General features: G+C 40.9%; 1 protein-coding gene across 3 annotated transcripts in view; it reads left to right on the forward strand.

The window, feature by feature from the left end:
- Nucleotides 1-18,430, forward strand: part of LOC146394595 (uncharacterized) — a 25,833-nt gene extending 7,403 nt beyond the window's left edge. Inside the window, exons 4-6 of one of the 3 annotated variants that reach the window (XR_014835410.1) lie at nt 13,030-13,109; nt 14,773-15,710; nt 16,557-18,430. Coding sequence is in view for 1 of the 3 variants with exons in the window: in XM_085007930.1 (XP_084864056.1) it covers nt 644-824 (181 nt within the window). In the remaining 2 variants the exon portion in view is untranslated. Of the gene's footprint in view, nt 1-643; nt 1,668-13,029; nt 13,110-14,772; nt 15,711-16,556 lie in introns of those variants that run through there. The other 2 variants (XR_014835411.1, XM_085007930.1) reach the window with 2 other exon arrangements.
- The last annotated feature ends 326 nt before the right edge of the window (nt 18,431-18,756 follow it).

Raw genomic sequence — 18,756 nt, forward strand, 5'->3', positions numbered from 1 at the left:
GAATCCTATATTATGTTGTCCTTTCCTAAATTTATATCAGGAGAGAGGATAAAAGCTCTTTGAGGTACTTTGCAAATCTCACTGACTGTTTCTATAACATCCCTGTGGCATAAGTACCTTTGTTCCAGTTGCGCAAATGAGGAAGTGAAGGCCTAGGAGGATGGGTAACTTGATGCTCACCACACACCTGGGGAGGGGCAGAGGTGGGATTTAGGAGAATGGCTGTCACAATTAATTGTCTGGCCCACCTCACAAAAATTTTTTATGAAAAAAGTTCCTGGGTTTATAAGAGTCTCTGATGTCAATTTTAAAATTCCATACCATTGTTCTGTCACTATTTTATTTACTTTTAGATTTTTACTCATGAAAAATAGTACTTTATGTAAACTCTTAAGCCCGTAACGTTATACTCAGGGTGGCAGATGTGGAAAGGCTTCCACATGACTCAGGTCTGGGACTTGTTGCTTTAAGGCATGTTGTGTGTTAACGTCTGTGCTCCAGGCTGTGCAGAGGCACATGGGCAGCTGAACCAGCTCTCATTCTCCAAAACCTCCTAGATTCTGGACAGATTTGCATGGCACCTGGTAGTGAAAACCTGCCCATGTGCTTCCCGTATTGAAAACATCTACTGTCCTACCCCCAGAGTGCAAGTGGATGTCTTTGCTGCCAGAGTTTCAAATGAAAGACATGAATTCAACAGACCTTCAGCAATGCCGAGCCATGTTTCGTGCAGTGTACGTCATATCGGATCAGCCAAGAGCAAAGGAACCATGGTCCCAGCCCTTGCAGATCTCACAGAAAAGCAAACACAAAAGGGAATGTAATTTCTGAAATAGAAGTATCCACAGAGTACATTTACAGAGCAAGAGAGGACAAGAGGAAGAGGAGACAAGGATTTGGGCTGAGGGAAGACAGAGGCAGTTGGATCTGGAGTCAGGTCAGGGGAGCTGAGTTCCTGTGACATGAACATGGGTGCCTGAACCTGGAAATTCCCTTGTTTGGGGGCTCACGGATGGGATCCCTAAATCCTGAGTTTGTGACATTCAAGAAAACAATGAAATCATCGAATTACCAGTTTTATATGCATGAATTAGGTTCTCATGTCCAATTTTCTTAGGTGATGTTTCAATCCATTGTTATTGGCAAAGTCTAGGGGATTTCAAAAGACTCCCACCGGGAGGACATGGCAGAAACCGAGAGGTTGTTAGAAAGGCTGACTCTGACTCTGAAGGCAGGAGGTCAGCAGGACTGTGGTAGTAGGAGGCTGTGAGCACAGGGAGCTGGGGTAGTCAGAACACCCGTATGTTCCATGCGCTCTGGGGGTAGAGGGATCAGTGAAGCTGATCCAGCTGTCTTAGGACAGAAAATCATGCAGGCGGATCTTAACTCCAGTGGTCTGTAACGATCTGTCAGAGTTGTTTATCGAGGAGGTGGTTTACCTGCACACACACAGACACACTCACACACAGTTAATAAATGAGAATCCTGAAACACAGCTCGGATCACAGAGTGTCGGAGCCAGTCTGTCTGCCTCTAAAGCCTCCAAGGATGTCTATGACATCAAACCCTTTTTCATAGTAATTTATATTTCACCTTAATTCAGAGCCACTAGCTGCAGTTACCCAAATGTGCTTGTCTGTTGTTGGCCCGTAGAGAGCCTGGGAAGGGAATGTTGTGCCTTATCTAATGGCAGGGACTGAGTGGGCAGCTCCAGGGTCCAAGCCCTTCACACCCCGTGTGGCCCCCATCTTACCAGGATGTGTCCTCGTGTTGGCATCGTGCCGTAAGCTCTCTGCTCTTGCCTCTGTATTGCAGTTACTCTTCAGTAACTGGAGGTAGCATTCTCTGCACTGTGACTTTGGTTGTGCTTTTCATTTGCCCCTTAGAAGTACGTGTGTTCATAGCTGGGCCAGAAATGATTCCCCACCCTCCCCAGTAGGTTGGATAATACAGAGAATTACCCTAAGCCCAACCGATCCAATTCAGTAATATCTTAAATACCCATGCATCAGTTTTCTATTGCTACATAACACATTGCCACAAATTTGGCAACTTAAACCAACACATATTTACTATTTCATGGTTTGCATAGGTAAGACACGTGGCGCAGATCAAGTGAGTTCTCTGACAAGGCTGAAATCAAGGTGTCAGCTGCACTGGGGTCTTACCTTCCGGCTCTGGGGAAGAAGCAGCTTCCAGGCCCATCCAGGTGATTAGCAGAATCCACGTCCTATGGTGGGAGGACCAAAGCTCGCCCTTGCAGGATGGTGTCAGGTGCTGCTTGCTCTCTGAGTCCGGAGGCTGCCTGTATTTCTCTTCATGTGGGGTCCTCCCTCTTCAAGCAAGCAATCAATGGTGTATGAAATCCTCCTTGTGCTTCACATCTCCCTTGCTTCCCTTCTTCTGCTAGCCAGAGAAAACTCTCTGCTTTTAACGGGCTCCTGGGATTAGCTTAGGTCTGGCCCTTTGGGGTAATCCTGGCTAATCTCCCTGCTTTAAGGTCAGTGGTTTAATAACCTCAATTACAACAGCAAAATCCCTTTAGCCATGCGGCATGATGCAAACAGGCATGTGTTCCCTCCTCTTATTTACAGTACCTGGGATTATGATGGGATCTCTTGGGAGATCATGTTTAGAATTCTGCCTACCATGACCTTTAATGACCATTGGATAATTATTTCCTGAAACCTGTTTTGTGCCCATGATTGTCTATCTGGAACTCCTCTGCTCATTCTGCCCACTCTTTACTGAGTTACATCATGTCCTCATGTAGTCAGTCCTCCTTGCACCTGTGGCTTGTGCCTTCCCAGATGTACTTGTTAGGGTTCCAGAGGAACAGGACACTTAGAGGGAGAAGCAGAAAGGCATTTTCATTGGGAATTAGCTCACATGTTTTTAGAAGATGATAAGACCCAAGATCTGCTAGCAAGGTAGAGACCTGGGTGAGCTGATGGTCTAGTTTCTGCCTGAATCCAAAAGCCCGCGAACCAGGAGAGCCAGTCGTGTAGGTTCCAGTCCAAAAGCTGCTGGTATACAGTCTCAAGAAGATGTGATTTTCTGTTTTTGTTTGTTTGTTTTGTTTTGTTTGCTTTTCAGGGCCACACCTGTGGCATGTGAAGGTTCCCAGGTTAGGGGTCGAACCAGCACTGCAGATGCCGGTCTGTATCACAGCCACAGCAATGCCAGATCTGAACCATGTCTGTGACCTACACCGAAACTCCTGGCAATGCAGGATCCCTAACCCACTGATCTGGACCAGGGATTGAATCAGCAACCTCATGGATACTAGTCAGGTTTTTTACCTCTGAGCCACAATGGGAACTCCAAGAAGAGCCAGTTGTGTAAGTTTCAATCCGAAAGCTGCTGGGATCCAGTCTCAAGAAGATGTGCTTTTTCAGTTCAAGTCCATAGGCCTGGAAAGTCCAATGTTCCCAGCCCCTAACCCCAAGCCGTTAGGCTCTATTTCTTCCTGCTTGAGGGAAGGTCAGCTTTTTTATTCTATTCAGGCTTTCAGGGGACTGGATTTGGGACATCTCACTGGATGGCAACCTGATTTCCTCAGTCCACCTGTGCAAATGTTGATCCCATCCAGAACACCCTCATAGACACACTGGGAATAAAGTTTGAGCCAATATCTTGGCATCGTCTGTGGCCAGTCCAGTAAACACATAAAATTACGTATCATTCCAGGCATCATTACACAGTCCATACACTAACATTTATTTTTCCTATTGTTTTTTTTTTTTTTTTTTTTTTTTTTTTGTCTTTTTAGGGCCGCACCCACAGCATATGGAGATTCCCAGGCTAGGGGTTGAATCTGAGCTGTAGACGTGGGCCTACATCATAGCCACAGCAACACCAGGTCGGAGCTGTGTCGTGAACTACACCACAGCTCACGACAATGCCAGGTCCTTTAACCCACTGAGCGAGGCCAGGGATCGAACCTACGTCCTCATGGATGCCAGTCAGATTCATTTCCACTGAGCCACAACGGGAACTCCCCATTCTATCTTACTTAACTGCTTGGTTTCGCAGTGTCCTTGCCTATAAAAGGGAGCTGCGAATAGTTTCAATTTGCTAGTTGCATGTTAACTAGTTGCCTTTAAATTTATAACAGATCATGAAGCAGCTTACATTCTTTACTGCAAAAGAGAACTTTGCATCATGTGGCATGCAGATTTAATAATCCTTAATATTTATGAAATATTTAGCACATTTAGCAAGTGGTTTTAGAAGCTCTTGAAATGCTCTACCTCATTTGGTCAGCAAAACACTGTGAGATATGTGCCATTGTTAGCCCATTTCCATATGAAGAAACTGAAGCACAGCAGTTAAGTAATTTGTCCAAGATGACAGCTGTTAAGTGGCAGGCCCAGGACTGGCATCTATGGCTTTAGAACCCATGTCTCCAATTAATTAGCGTGACCCTGTAATTTATCTTCTAAGGAAGAACTGAGAGCACTATTAAACATTATACCTCAACAGGCATAACACAGAAAAGACTTAGAGGTATAAAGGCATTTCTCATTCTGTTGGTGAAAATTCTTTTGGGTGCAAGTAGCAGAAACTTCTTATCTAGATTGGCTAAATCAAAAAGGAAGTTCATGATCTCAGAGCATTTGTAATATGAGCTTCATTTTTTTCCCCCCAAACTTGGCCTCTGTTCACCAGTAACTGAAGCGAAACATGGAGACAGAGTTTTGGGTGAAAGAGAAAAAGATAGCTTTTATTGCTTTGCCAGGCAAAGGAGGCCACAGCAGGCTAATGCCTTACTGACTATGGCCTCCATTGGGAAGAATTGTGGGGTGTTTTATGGTAAAAAGGAGAAAAACATGCTTTCAGATAAGAATCAGGGTTGAGAGCGAATATACAATCTTCTCTCTTGGGGGAATCTTAGTCATCAAAGCTGGTGTCAGGAGATCTGGGCATAATCACGATGGTTTTCTAAGTTATTGCCTAGAATAACAGTACTTGCAAAAGGGGGTGTATTGATCAGAGATTAGAACAAACTAGGAAAGTTCCTGAAAAACATCACGTGTTAATAATCTTTAACCCACAGGCAATTTGCTCAAGGTTTCTAACCTTTAGCTTATGGGTGATTGTGTTTAGGGTACAATTAAGATAGGGAGAAGGACAAGGAAGGACTCTAAGCTGGTTCAATTTTAATTTAATTAATTTTGGTATTTTTTATAAAGATGGTTTTATTTTATTTTGTTTTTAGGGCTGCACCCACAGCATATGGAGGTTCCCAGGCTAAGGGTCGAATTGGAGCTGTAGCTGCTGACCTATACCACAGTCACAGCAATGCGGGATCTGAGCCATATCCACAAGCTACACCACAGCTCACAGCAAAGCTAGAGCCTTAATCCACCGAGCGAGGCCAGAGATGGAACCTGTGTCCTCACAGGTGCTCATCAGATTCATTTTCACTGAGCCATGAGAGGACCTCCCAAATTTTAATTTTAAAGTATTCATTTCTAAAAGAAGCATAAGGAATATAAATTTCTCTTAGGTGTATAAGATGGATACATAATTACACATATCCCTTGAGAGGGAACCAGGATCCCACCCCATATCTGTACTATTATTTCTTTCTTTTTTTTTTTTTTTTTTTTTGTCTTTTTTGCCATTTCTTGGGCGGCTCCTGGGGCACATGGAGGTTCCCAGGCTAGAGGTCTAATCGGAACTGTAGCTGCCGTCCTACACCACAGCCACAGCAACGTGGGATCCGAGCCGCATCTGCGATCTACACCACAGCTCACAGCAACGCCAGATCCTTAACCCACTGAGCAAGGCCAGGGATCGAACCCTCAACCTCATGGTTCCTAGTCAGATTCGTTAACCACTGAGCCACGATGGGAACCCCTGTACTATTACTTCTTGACTATTCCCCTCTTGTCTTTACATCCCTTTCCTTCCCTGATCAGCAGCTGTCTGAATCTGCCCCATGGAACTCAGGGAAGGCCATGGAGGCTGAATGAGGCCCATTTCCTAAAAACAAGAAATTGGAGACACAAAAAGTCTTTTGTGCGTGGGAGTCACACAGGGCCCTGCTCAGTTACACTTTTCCCCCCTTGGCTAGATTATTCCTGTCAGCATACAAACTGCTATTATTTTTATCGTAAAAACAAACAAACAAAAAACAAATGAGAAGACAAAAACCCTTTATTTTGCCTCAACTCCCTCTTACCACCCCGAGGGCCACTCAGCCTCCCCTTGGTAACAATCCTTCCATATTGAGTGTCTGCATACACTATTTCCAATTCTTCCCATGCCTTCTCAGTCACACTCTGACCAAAAGTATACACCTTAACTAAACCGAATCCATTCTGGTCAACTTAACAATGACGTCAATATTTCTAAACCAAAAGGCTGTCACAGAGCCCTCTCCTTAATTGGCCTGCCCATCATTTTGGACAGAGTCGATCATTCCTCTCCCCTGGTGTATTGCTCAGCATTCCCTAGAGACATGGAAACAATAGGATGTATATATTAGGGAAGAGTTTTATCCAATGGAGTTGGTTCATGCAATTCTGGAGGCTGCGAACTCCCGCAATTTGGTGTCTGCAAGCTGGAGTCCCAGAAAAGCTGGTGGTTCCTTCAGTCCGACTCCGAAGGCCTGAGAACCCAGGGAGCCAAAGGTGTAGATTCCAGTCGGGGACCGAAGACCAGAGAAAGTAGCGCCAAGGACAGGAGAGGGTCAGTGTCCTGTTGTTCTTTCCATCAGGCAGGAAAGGCCCAGTCCTTCTTCCGCCCTCCTGTTCTCTTCAGGCCTCAAGGGACTGGATGATGTCCTCCTCACACTGAAAGGCAGACTGCTTTGCTGAGTCCACGGACACAAGTGTTCACTTCACCTGGAAACAGCCTTAGAGAAACACCAGAAATGATGCTTCGCCATGTATTTGGATGCTGCGAGATCCAGTCAAGTTGGCACATACTGGGTTCTAGGCCAATACTGACCTGGTGGTTTTCTAAGCTCATTGGCTTTGACTCTGAGTCTCCTCTGCTGGCTCTCCTTTCCTTGTGACCTCTTGACACAAGCCTCAGAACCGAATCCTTGGTCCCCTTGTCTTCTCTGCCTGCACTCCTTCCCTTGATGACCCCATCCAGTGCTGTGCATTCTACACCATCTCTGCCCTTCTGTGTCCCCTCTTTAGATGTCCAACTTAGACTCCAGAGTGAGCTGTCTCCTTGGCAAGTCCACCTGGGTGTCAAATAGACACTAGATTTTTAACTGTATCAAGTTAATCTACTCACTCAATCTACTTTTGTTTTTCCTCATCTCATTTCCCATTAACCTTATCCTTCTAGATGCTCCCTTAAAAACATTGGGGCCTGTCTTGCGAGTAAATCCATTCAGAAATCCTTTTGCTTCCATGGTCTAAGTCCACTGAGAACATGAACAATTTTGCCTCCTCCATTGCTACCACTTGATTCTAAGCCACTACAGTATGTCCTCTGGATGATTGTAATAACATCAAAGTATTTACATGAACTACAAGTTTTTCCATGATCCTTTGTTGTGTGATTTCTCTAAAATCCAACTATACTACCACTAGATCCCTCCACACTTTCTTTAAACATAGTAGGCATATTTTGAACTGAAGGGTCTTGTGCTAGATGTTCTCCGTGTTGGAAACAGTCTTCCTCCACATATTAAATGGCTCATTCCATCAACTCCTTCAAGTCTTTACTCAAAGATCACTTTCTGTGGGAGGCCTGTCCTGACCATTTACAACACTTCTGATTCCTCAGCATTCCAGATCTTTCTTAACTTGTTATAATTGTTTCCGTGGCAGTATAATCTTCTTACAGTGTAAGTTGATAATTTATTTATTATTTTTACAGCTAACCCCAAATATGAGTTCCATGAGGGCAGAGAAATATCTGTTTTGTCTACTATAGTATATTCAGGGACAGAAGTAGTTCATGGCTGATAGCTGTTAGTCGTTAAATATTTGGTCCATTTTACAAATAGACTGAAAGTCCCAAGTATGTGGGTTGTAGACACAGAGAAGTTGAGCTCAGGGATGTGTTCGAGGGTTCAAATCCTTTCCCTCTCTTTTCCCAGCCACCTCCGTGTCCTCATCACACTGGTCCCTAGATGTCTGTCCCAGTCCCAAGGCTCATATCTGGGAATGGTAATATTTAGACAGAAAGGGAAAATGTTTCAGTGTCCCTTTTCAAAGAGAAAGAAAAGTGTGATGTAATACTTTCCAGAAGATATCCACCCCCATCCACCCCATCATGGGGGGGGGGTCTGAATCTGATCACATGACCAATCCGAAATCAGTACTTCTCAAGTGTGTGGGATTTACCGTGATTGGCTTAGATGAATATGAGGTGATGAGGAGTCCCCACAAGCACATCAGTGCCCTGGTGTGTTAAGATGTAAATGTGTGTGTGTGCCTGATAGGGGGCTGACTTCTGGTACCTAATTGTTGCAGAGTGAAAAGAAACAGATTATGGTAATTTGGGAGGCAGAATATGGGGGAAGACTTGACATCTTGCAGAGATCTCCTTGCCTGTTAATGGCATTTGGCCAGCATCTCCCAGTGTGTCCTTCTCATATGAAGTAATACTTTGACAAAGGGACCAGAAATACTGTCACCTAGTAGAGACAGTTTTACCCACACTGTGCTTAGATGGGCATTAACAGTATTTTATTTCATGGAAGACCAACCCACCGCTTCTGATGGATAACATCTTCTTCATGTAACCATGTTAATTCCTTTATTCCAATCTCAGTGTTTCATTGTCCTGGGGCTTCCTATTCTCTTGTTGGTTTTAGTTATGAAATAATGTATACCTGCATACAAAAGTGCATACACATATACAGAGAGATGAATAAGGAACAATTATATGGTGAAAACTTATGTAACCACCACCCAAAACAAAGAAATCAACCTTAAAACCCCAGAGCCCCTGATGCTCTCTCTACTCCTTGTCCACAACTGTGTGTCTCAGCAGAGAAAGCTGCCAACCTGACTGATGTCCACTGTCTCTTCCTTGATGCTCGTTATACCTTCACCTGCCACCTATGAATATGACTCTAATCCAGCTAGTGTCTTCCTTCTTCCTTCCTCCCTCCCTTCCTTCCCACCACCTCTCTCTCTCCCTCCCTCTCCCTCTCTCTCTCTTTCTTTCTCTCTTTCTAAGTGGCCCTACCCACAGCATATGGGAGTTCCCAGGCCAGGGATTGGAGATTGAATCTGAGCCACAGCTATGACCTACACTATAGCTGGGGCAACACAGGATCCTTTACCCACTGCCCTAGGCTGGGGATTGAACCTGTGCCTCTGCTGCTGCAGTCAGGTTCCTAACCCACTGTGCCACAGTGGGAACTCCTATCTAGTCTCATAAAAAAACCAAGCAAACTGTACAGCCCCACAACTGTACTTTGAGTTTTTCGTGTACACTTAGAAAACCACCCCATGTAATGTTTCTAGAGGCCTTGAAATGTTGACTCTCCCCCAGGTTAAAGGGACAAACCCTCTCCCCAAGTATGTGTTTGCGAGTGAATTCAATGCCACGGTACACACGTGAGCTAAACAGTGTTCTCTACCTGCCATGAGTCTAAGGTCTCATTAGGAGGATGGACCTTCCTGATGCCGTACAGTTAGGACTGAATGCAGCCAGGTCAGCAACAAGGCCATGGGCAATGCAGTCGAATATTCCATGTGACTCCCTCAGTCATTTGTGATATGGGGCAGGCTTGCTACCTTTCTGAGGAGGTGAGCTACCTCTCATTTACTTCTGAAGAGAGATTTGAAACCTGCTTCCCAGGCTTGTCAAGTGTGGAATTCTCTTAGAACACACTGTACTAGTCCAAAGGAGGGGACAGCGGTGGCCCAGCTCTCCCTGAACAGTGTAGATGGCGTACATACAAGTCTAGTGACTTCCGTACCTACTAGATTTCATGTGAGGATTTGTTTTTGACCCAAGGAACACACGAGGGCAGCAAAGTGGAGTGATAGGAGGCTAGACATCAAGGTCGGAAATGTTAAGGTCAATGATAGTCATGGTGACAGCTGACTATTACCATGTGACTATGCACCATATGGCCCCACTGCCACACAGAGTCTGACTCCTGGGGGGCACCTCAGTGACATGGTAACATCTGACTGCTTTAGCCAAAAGCACCTAGTTTAATGATGTACTTTACTGTATAAAAAAATTTAAAAAAAACTTTAAAGAGACCTAACTTTTACTGAGTATTCCCTGCGTCCAACTTTTAAAACACATTATATGTGTCTTCTCATTCAGTCCTTACCATGGCCCGGGGTTGTAGGTAGGCTCAGTGATGTTCCATCTTTACAGGTCAAAAACTTTGAATTTAGAGATTAAGTAACTCTTCTGTGATCACACAGTTAATAATGAAGGACCCAGGAATTTATCTCTGTCGGTATCCAGAACCCACATTACTTTTTATCAGGGAGGTTCTTTCTTGGAGGAAATAACTTCAAACTTACAGAAAAGATGCAAAAGGAGTACAGGGACTCCCATTTATACGTCACCCAAATTCCTCAAGAGGTCTTATTTCCCATAGTTGTTCTCTCTCTTTGTCCTTCTTTCTCCCTGCCCATCTCACTCTCTCTTTTTCAGGTCCATAAACACACCACACACAGATGCATGTACATACAAATTCTTTCTAAATCGTGTGAGAGTAAGCTGCAGACATGTTCTTTTACCCCCAGAACACTGCAGTGTTACTTCCTGAGAACAAGGACATCCTTTTGCGTAAGCACAGTGCAATTACCAAAGTCAGGAAATTAACATCGATGCAATACTATTATGCATCTCATTAACAGTCTTGTTCAAATGTGGCAATTGGCTCAACGATGTCATTTGTGGAACATTTTATAATTTTCTGACCTACTCTACAGTTTAGCGTCACACTTGTATTTTGTTGTTACTTCACTTTAGTCGTCTTCAGTCTGGAACAAGTACTCAGACTTAATGTCTAAAGGACCACAACAGTTTTACAAACTATATGAACCATTTGCTAATGTGTCCCTGAATTTGGGTTGGCCAGATTTTCTATTCTCCTGACCAGATTCAGCTTATGTATTTTTTTCCAGGGGATCCACAAAAGTGATAGTCCATCCTTTTCAGTGCATGATACCCATCAGCACATGTTATTTATTCATTCTGTATTGGCCACGTAAAATTTGATCACTTGTTTAAGGTTGTAGCCACCAGTTTACCCCAAATACTTTCCCTTTATCCACTAAGATATGTTGTAGGTGGTACTTGGAGCCTACGGAAATATCCTGTTCTGATATCATAGATGATTCTTCACTGACTGCATTAATATATGATGGTTGAAAAATTGTGTATTTCCAACTCCATCATTTCACTCCTATTTAATAGTTGGGATTCTTCTGCAATGAAGAGCTTTTCTCTCACCCTCATTTATGAATTATTCATATATCTTCATTTACATCTGTATGGGCTCATGGACATATATTTTATTCCCTGGGTAAGAACTCATTATCATGATGATCCATTTTGATGCTCCAATTTGCCCAGATTTGGCCAGTGGAAGCCCCTTGAATCTGGTTCCTGTGTCCTTTTGTTGTATCTCCATTTTTATTTTTAATTTCTTTTTGGTACAGCAGGATATTCCTGGCTCTTTTTGTGCCTTCCCTGTTACAACCCTGGAATCAGCCCTTTTCCAAGCAACTCTGGTTTCTTTTGTGAACAACGGTATTTAGAATCAAGTCTATGCTTTCAACTTCCATTTTCTGTTGGCATTATGAGTTTACAACCCCCTTCATTTTGCTTAACTTCACTTAGCCAGTATGTGAAAATGGCATAAAAGACACAGTTTTTAGTCTGCTTTATCCATTAGTCTGTGACCTTATATATGTAACTCGTTTATGACTTATTCTTGGCACCTAAAACAGTGCCTCAGGAGACATTCAATAAGTGTTTGCTGATTGAATCAATGAAAACAAGTAATTTCAAATATCTAGTTGATAACTAATGAGAGAAGGAAGCTAAGGCTCAAAAAAGGTACAGAAGCATCCCCAAAGTCACACCACTAGTAAGAGATAGAGGTGGAATTCCATCCTGTTCTGAATGAAGTCTTAATTGTATTGGCCTCTTTGGACAGCGGGCCTTCCCAGAAAGATTGGCTTGTCCGGTTTCCATGTTTCCCACAGTCAAGTGAGAGACCCATGTGCACCAGAATGCACAGCCAAGGCTGATTTAAGGATCAGGTATTTAATTCAATGAATATACATGGATCACTTATTGTAGGCCTTTCAGACTCTAGGGACAGAATTCTGAGCACAAGAGTCAGATCCTCTACTCTCTTCAATATTTCATTCAAGTGTGAAGAAACAGGCAATGAAGAAAGGGATACATAAGATTTAAGCGGGTGGATAAGTTAGAGATTGAATTACAAATGGGGAATTATCTATCATGTGCATGTACAGAAGAGGGAGTAGATGTAGAGGTGAGGGAGAGCTTGCTGAACTCAGGCATTATGAACTTGGCATAGTTCATAATGGCTGTAGGTAGATATAGGCTGGTGGTTGAGGTGGGAAATCAGAAAGTAGAATCCACAAGAAAATAAGTCACGTAACTCCCCTGAGGTGAGGTTCTTTTTAAGAAAGATAAGGATTCAAACACCTGAGAAAGTGCATCAAAACATCTAAAGCTGAAATCTGAAAACAGTAATGCTGTTATTAAGTAATATCCGTTTAAGATTCTTCCATGTCTTTTTATATTTTGAGAGTTCATTTCCTTTTAGTGCTGAGTAATGTTTTATTGTCTGGATGTACCACAGCTTCTTTATCATTCGCCCCCTGAAGGACATTTATTGCTTCCAAGTTATGCCAGTTAGGAATTAAGTTTCTACAAACTTTCGGAGGCAGGTTTTTGTGTGGATATGTTTTCGAGTTCATTTGTGTAAATACAAAGGAGCATGATTGCTATATTTTATGGTAAGAATATGTTTTGTTTTGTAAGAACTGCCAAACTGTTTTCCAAACTTGTTGCACCATTTTGCATTCCCACCAGTAATGAATGAGAGTTCCTGTTGCTTGACATCCTTGCTAGCATTTGATGTTGTCAGCGTTTTGGATTTGGCATCCTGGTAGGTATGTAATAGTATCTCATTGCTGTTGAACATCTTTTCATATGCTTTTTTGCTGTTTGTACATCTTCTTTGATGATGTGTGCCTTCAGATCTTTAAAAAAAACAGGCAGTTTTTAAGCTTTATTGAGGTATAATTGATATACAAAAATTGCACATATTTTCATGGTTTGGACACATGCATTGCCTGTATGATATCATCACCACAATCAAAGTACAAAACATACCCATCACATCCAAAAATTTCCTTGTGCTCTTTTGTGGGTTTTTGTGTTTTTTGGGAGATAGTCAAGAACACTTCACATGAGATGTATCTTTTTTAACATATTTTAAAATATGCAATATTATATTGCTAACTATAGCTGCTGTGTTGTACAAAACATCTCTTATTGTTGAATTTTAAGAGTTCTTTGTATATTTTGGATAACAATTATTTATCCAATGTATCTCTTACAAACATTTTCTCCCAGCCTATGGCTTGTCTTCTCATTCTCCTGACATTATCTTTTGCAAAACAGAAGTTTTTTTTAAATAAAATACAGGTTATCAGTTATTTCTTTTATGGATCATGCCTTTGGTGTTGCCAGATACCAGGCGGGGCTGCTAAAATTTTTCATTGGTGAGATTCTCCCAGCAATCTCGAAAGAGATTACAGCGTTTGCTTGGAACCCAATCTTAAAAGTCATGGATATAGTGTCTGCAAAAATATCATCCAATATATAAAGTCTCTACTGGAAGTGGGTATTTTTTTCTATCTGTGGTCTCTATAAAATATTAATGTTGTGATAGTAAATACTCAGCTATGCGCAGACTGTTTCCAGAAGTGTGTCATACCCTGGTTATGCAAAGACCAATGAAGCATGATCTATCATAATCATGGATTTCACCATCTTATGTTAGAAACAGATAAATGAAAAAGAACAAAAAAAGGAACTGTAGACTCTCAAATTTACATCTGTACAGACTCCAATGGGAATACTAAGGAGGAACACAAGAGAAGTAGACCAGAGAAATGCACAGAGGAGTATCTCAAAATGTAGGTTAAGGGCAGGAGAGCTGTCTCTTCTCTGTTAAAGTCAGAATGTTCACTTTTATATGACCATTACTTTCGTTGAATTCACATCCTTGTTTCTGTCAGTATAAATCTGAATGAAATATATCTTCATTAGGTGAAATAAAATGATCACACATATTTGTTCAACTGTTTCTCCAACCAAAAAAATAAGAAATACTTGAGAAGCTAAAAATTAACCATTTTGTATTTGATAAGTTTTCAGAGAATTTCCAAATCAAGTCCCATTATAAGTTCAAATCAGAGGCTCAGAGAATAACACTCTGTCCCAAGTACATTGTAAAATAGTACATTATGAAGTTCAGAATGTACTGGTACTAGGTATTTCTCAAAACAGAGCAATGATGAAGTATATAAACTTTCTCTGTGTGAGGGTAAACTGAGTTCAGTGATATTTTATAATCATTAATTTATCATAGATTTTTTCCCCAATAGGCAAGTGGTTCATAAAATAGACATGTTTTTATGGGTGACTATCAGATAGTGGGTCATCCACATAAATGTTTATTGAGCCCTGCTGGACACTGGGTTCCAGGCTATGTGCCAAATTCTGTGAACAGGTATAACACAGACCCATCTTTCAATGTCTTTTCAGATTAATGACCATAAAGACACAGAAACATAATTTCTGAACTATTAGGACAACAAGACAGAAGTAAGCACAGAAGACATTAAGAACAGAGAAGATGATGCTAATTCAAAATTTTTAAACCACTTCTCATTCTCATTTGCCATTATTATCCCAATTTTTCAGAGAAAGCTAGAAACAGAGAGAATGGTATCAGGAAGATAGCAAACACTCATGATTTGTGAAATGTATTAACGTTTATTTGACCAACATTTCAGAGACAAATGCTGCATTGAAGTAATATTTTTCATATTTGTAAAAACTAACAGTCTTTTTATATTTAAGGCCACACCTATAGCATATGATGTTCCTGGGCCAGGGATTGAATCTGAGCCACAGCTGTGACCTATACCGCAGCTTCAGCAATACTAGATCCTTTAACCCACTGTGCTGGGCCAGGAAGCAAACCCACTGTAGAGACCAAGCTGCTGCAATTGAATTCTTAACCCACTATGTCACAACAGGAACTCCTTTAATGGTCTTTTTTTAGAGCAGTTTTAACTTTATAAAATACGAGCAGAAATTATAGTCTCCATGTACCCCCTGACAACCCCCTTCTATGATTAGCATTTTGAGTTAATGTGGTACGTTTGTTACAATTGTTGAGCCAATATTAATATATTATTAATAACTAAAGTCTGTAGTTTATGCTAAGGTTCATTTTCTGTGTAATACTATTCTATAGGTTTTTATAAATATGTTAAATGTATCACAGTATCATACAGAATACTTTTACAGCCTGAAAATCCACCGTGCTTCATCTATTTTAGCCCTTCCCACTTCCTTCCACCCAAACCCCTTGCAACCACTGATTTTTTTTATTTTCTCCATAATTTTGCCTTTTCTTTCTTTTTTTCTTTTTGGTATTTTTTAGGGCCACACTTGTGGCATATGGAAGTTCCCAGGCCAGGGGTCCAAACAGAGCTGTAGCTGCTGGCCTATACCACAGCCACAGCAACGCCAGATCCAAGCCACATCTGCGACCTACACCACAGTTCATGGCAATGCCTGATCCTTAACCCCCGAGCGAGGCCAGGGATCAAACCTGTATCCCCATGGATACTAGTCGGATTCGTTTCCACTGCACCACAATGGGAACTTCCAATTTGCCTTTTCCATAGTGTCAAATAGTTGTAATCACACAGTATGTAGTCATTCAGTGTGAAGACTGGCTTCTTTAACCTAGTAATTAAAGATCCTCCATGTCTTTCTATAGCTCATTTTAAAAAAATCACTGATTAATATTCCATTGTATAGATGTACCACAATTTATCCATTCACCTATTGAAGGATGTTTTGGTTACTTCCAAGTTTTAACAGTTATGAATAAAGCTAGTATAAACATCTGTGTGCATATATTTATGTGGATGTAATTTTCAACTGATTTAAGTAAATACTAAGAGATTTTGTAATAAACTACCAAATTATTTTCCACATTGGCTGCACTCTTGCATTTCCACCAGCAAGGAATGAGAGTTCTTTTTGCTCCATATCCTTGTCAGCATTTGGTAGTGTTTTGGATTTTAGCCATTCTAACAGGTTTGCAGTGATTTCCTATTGTTGTTTTAATTTGCAATTTCCTCAGTGAATGTAGTATTGAGCATCTTTTCACATGCTTACTTGCCATTTGTATGTCTTGATTGGTGAGCTATTTCTATTGCCCATTTTTTAAAATTATTAATTATTAATTATTAATAATAATTATTATTAAAATTATTAGGGCCACACCCACAGCATTTGGGAGTTCCCAGGCCAGGGGTCAAATCTGAGCTGTGTCTGCAACCTACACCGCAGCTCATGGCAGTGCTGGCTCCTTGGCCAATTGAGCAAGGCCAGGGATTGAACCTGTGTCCTCATGGATACTAGTCGGGTTCATTACTGCTGAGCCACAACAGGAACTCCTGTTGTCCATGTTTAATTGAGTTGTTTTCTTATTAAGGGTTCTTTTCATATATTTTGGAAACCAGTCCTTTATTGTATTTAGGTGTTTTGCAAAGATTTTCTCCCAGTCTTCAACTTGTCTTTTCATTCTCTTAAGAATGTATTTTGCAGAGCACAGTTTGTAATTTTAGTTAAGTCGAAGTTATCCATTTTTTCTTTTACGGAGCCTACATTTGGTATTGTATCTGAAATGTAATCGCCAAACCCAAGGTCAACTAGAATTTCTCCTATATTATCTTCTAGGAGTTTTATAGTTTTGTGTTTTGCATTTAAATTTATGATCCATTTTGAGTTAATTTTTGTGAAAGATGTAAAGTCTGTGACTCCACTCATTTTTTGCATGTATGTGAATGTCTAGTTGTTTCAGCATCATTTGTTAAGAAGATTATCCTTTATCCATCAAATTGTCTTTGATTCTTTGTCAAAGATCTGTTGAATATATTTATATGGGGCTGTTTCAGGGTTCTCTATTCTGTTCCATTGATCTATTTGTTTATTATTTTGCCAATATGACAGCATCTTGATTATTGTAGATTTATAGTAAGGTTTTTTTTTTTTTCCTGTCCTTTTAGGGCCACACCTGTGGCATATGGAAGTTCCCAGGCTAGGGGTTGAATCAGAGCTGCAGCTGCCAGCCTATGCCACAGCCACAGCTACTTGGGATCAAAGCAGTGTCTGCAACCTACACCACAGCTCATAGCAATGCCGGATCCTTAACCCACTGAGCAAAGTCAGGGATTGAACCTGCATCCTCATGGATACTAGTCAGGTTCATTAACTGCTGAGCCATGACAGGAACTCGAGATTTATAGTAAGTTTTGAAGTTGGGTACTGTCAGTCCTCCAACTGTTCTTCCTAAGTATTGTGTTGAAAATTTTGGTATTTTGTCTTTCCATATAAATTTTAGAATCAGTTTGTTGATATCCACAAAATGACTTGTGATTACTTTGATTGGGATTACATTGAAACTATAGATCAAGTTGGAAAAACTGACATTTTGACAATGTTGAGTCTTCCTATATTTGTACAAGAAATATTCTCCATTTATTTAGTTATTCTTTGATTTTTCACCAGAATTTTATATTTTTCCTTGCTTATTTTGTTAGATTTTTATTAAGCACTTCATCTTGAAGGAAATGTTATTGTATATGGTGGTGTGTTTTTAACTTCCAGTTCAAATTGTTCATTTTCTGTACATAAGAAAGCAATTGAATTTTGTATATTAGCATTGGATACTGTAACTTTTATTTAATCACTTATTAGTTGCAGTTTTGTTGTCCTTGTTGATTCTTGTCATCTGTAATCAAAGATAATTTTATTTATTATTTCACTTTCTATGTAACTTTTATGTCTTATTCCATTAACTAAATCTTCCAGTATAAATTTGAATAAGAGCAGTGATAGAGGACATCCTGATCTTAAGGATAAAGCATCTACTTTCTCACCATTGATGTTAACTGGAAGATTTTGTGATTATTCCATATCGAGTTGAAGAAGTTCCCTCTCTTGTTTGCTGAGACTGTTCATCATGAATGAGTGTTGAATTTTTTCAGATGCTTTTTCTGTATGTAATGATATGATCATATTTTTTCTTTAGCCTCTTGATGTGATGGATTACATCATCTGATTTGTAAATGATGAACCAGCTTTGCATACCCAGAATAAATCCCACTTGGCTCTTGTGTAGTTCTTTCTATAGATTGTTGGATTCAATTTTTTATTTTATTTTATTTTTTTATTTTATTTTTTGTCTTTTCCAGGGCTGCACCCATGGGATATGGAGATTCCCAGGCTAGGGGTCTAATCAGAGCTGTAGCCACCAGCCTCTGCCAGAGCCACAGCAATGCAGGATCCAAGCCCCATCTGTGACCTACACCACAGCTCACGGCAACACCAGATCCTTAACCCACTGAACGAGGCCAGGGATCAAACCCGCAACCTCATGGTTCCTAGTCAGATTTGTTAATCACTGAGCCACGACTGGAACTCCTGGATTCAATTTTTTAATAA

Source organism: Sus scrofa, chromosome X (genome assembly GCF_054392235.1).
Source record: "Sus scrofa isolate SSC_HxYL_T2T_F1_AM1 chromosome X, Sscrofa_HxYL_maternal_Yorkshire_Landrace_v2.0, whole genome shotgun sequence".
Lineage (NCBI taxonomy): Eukaryota > Metazoa > Chordata > Mammalia > Artiodactyla > Suidae > Sus > Sus scrofa.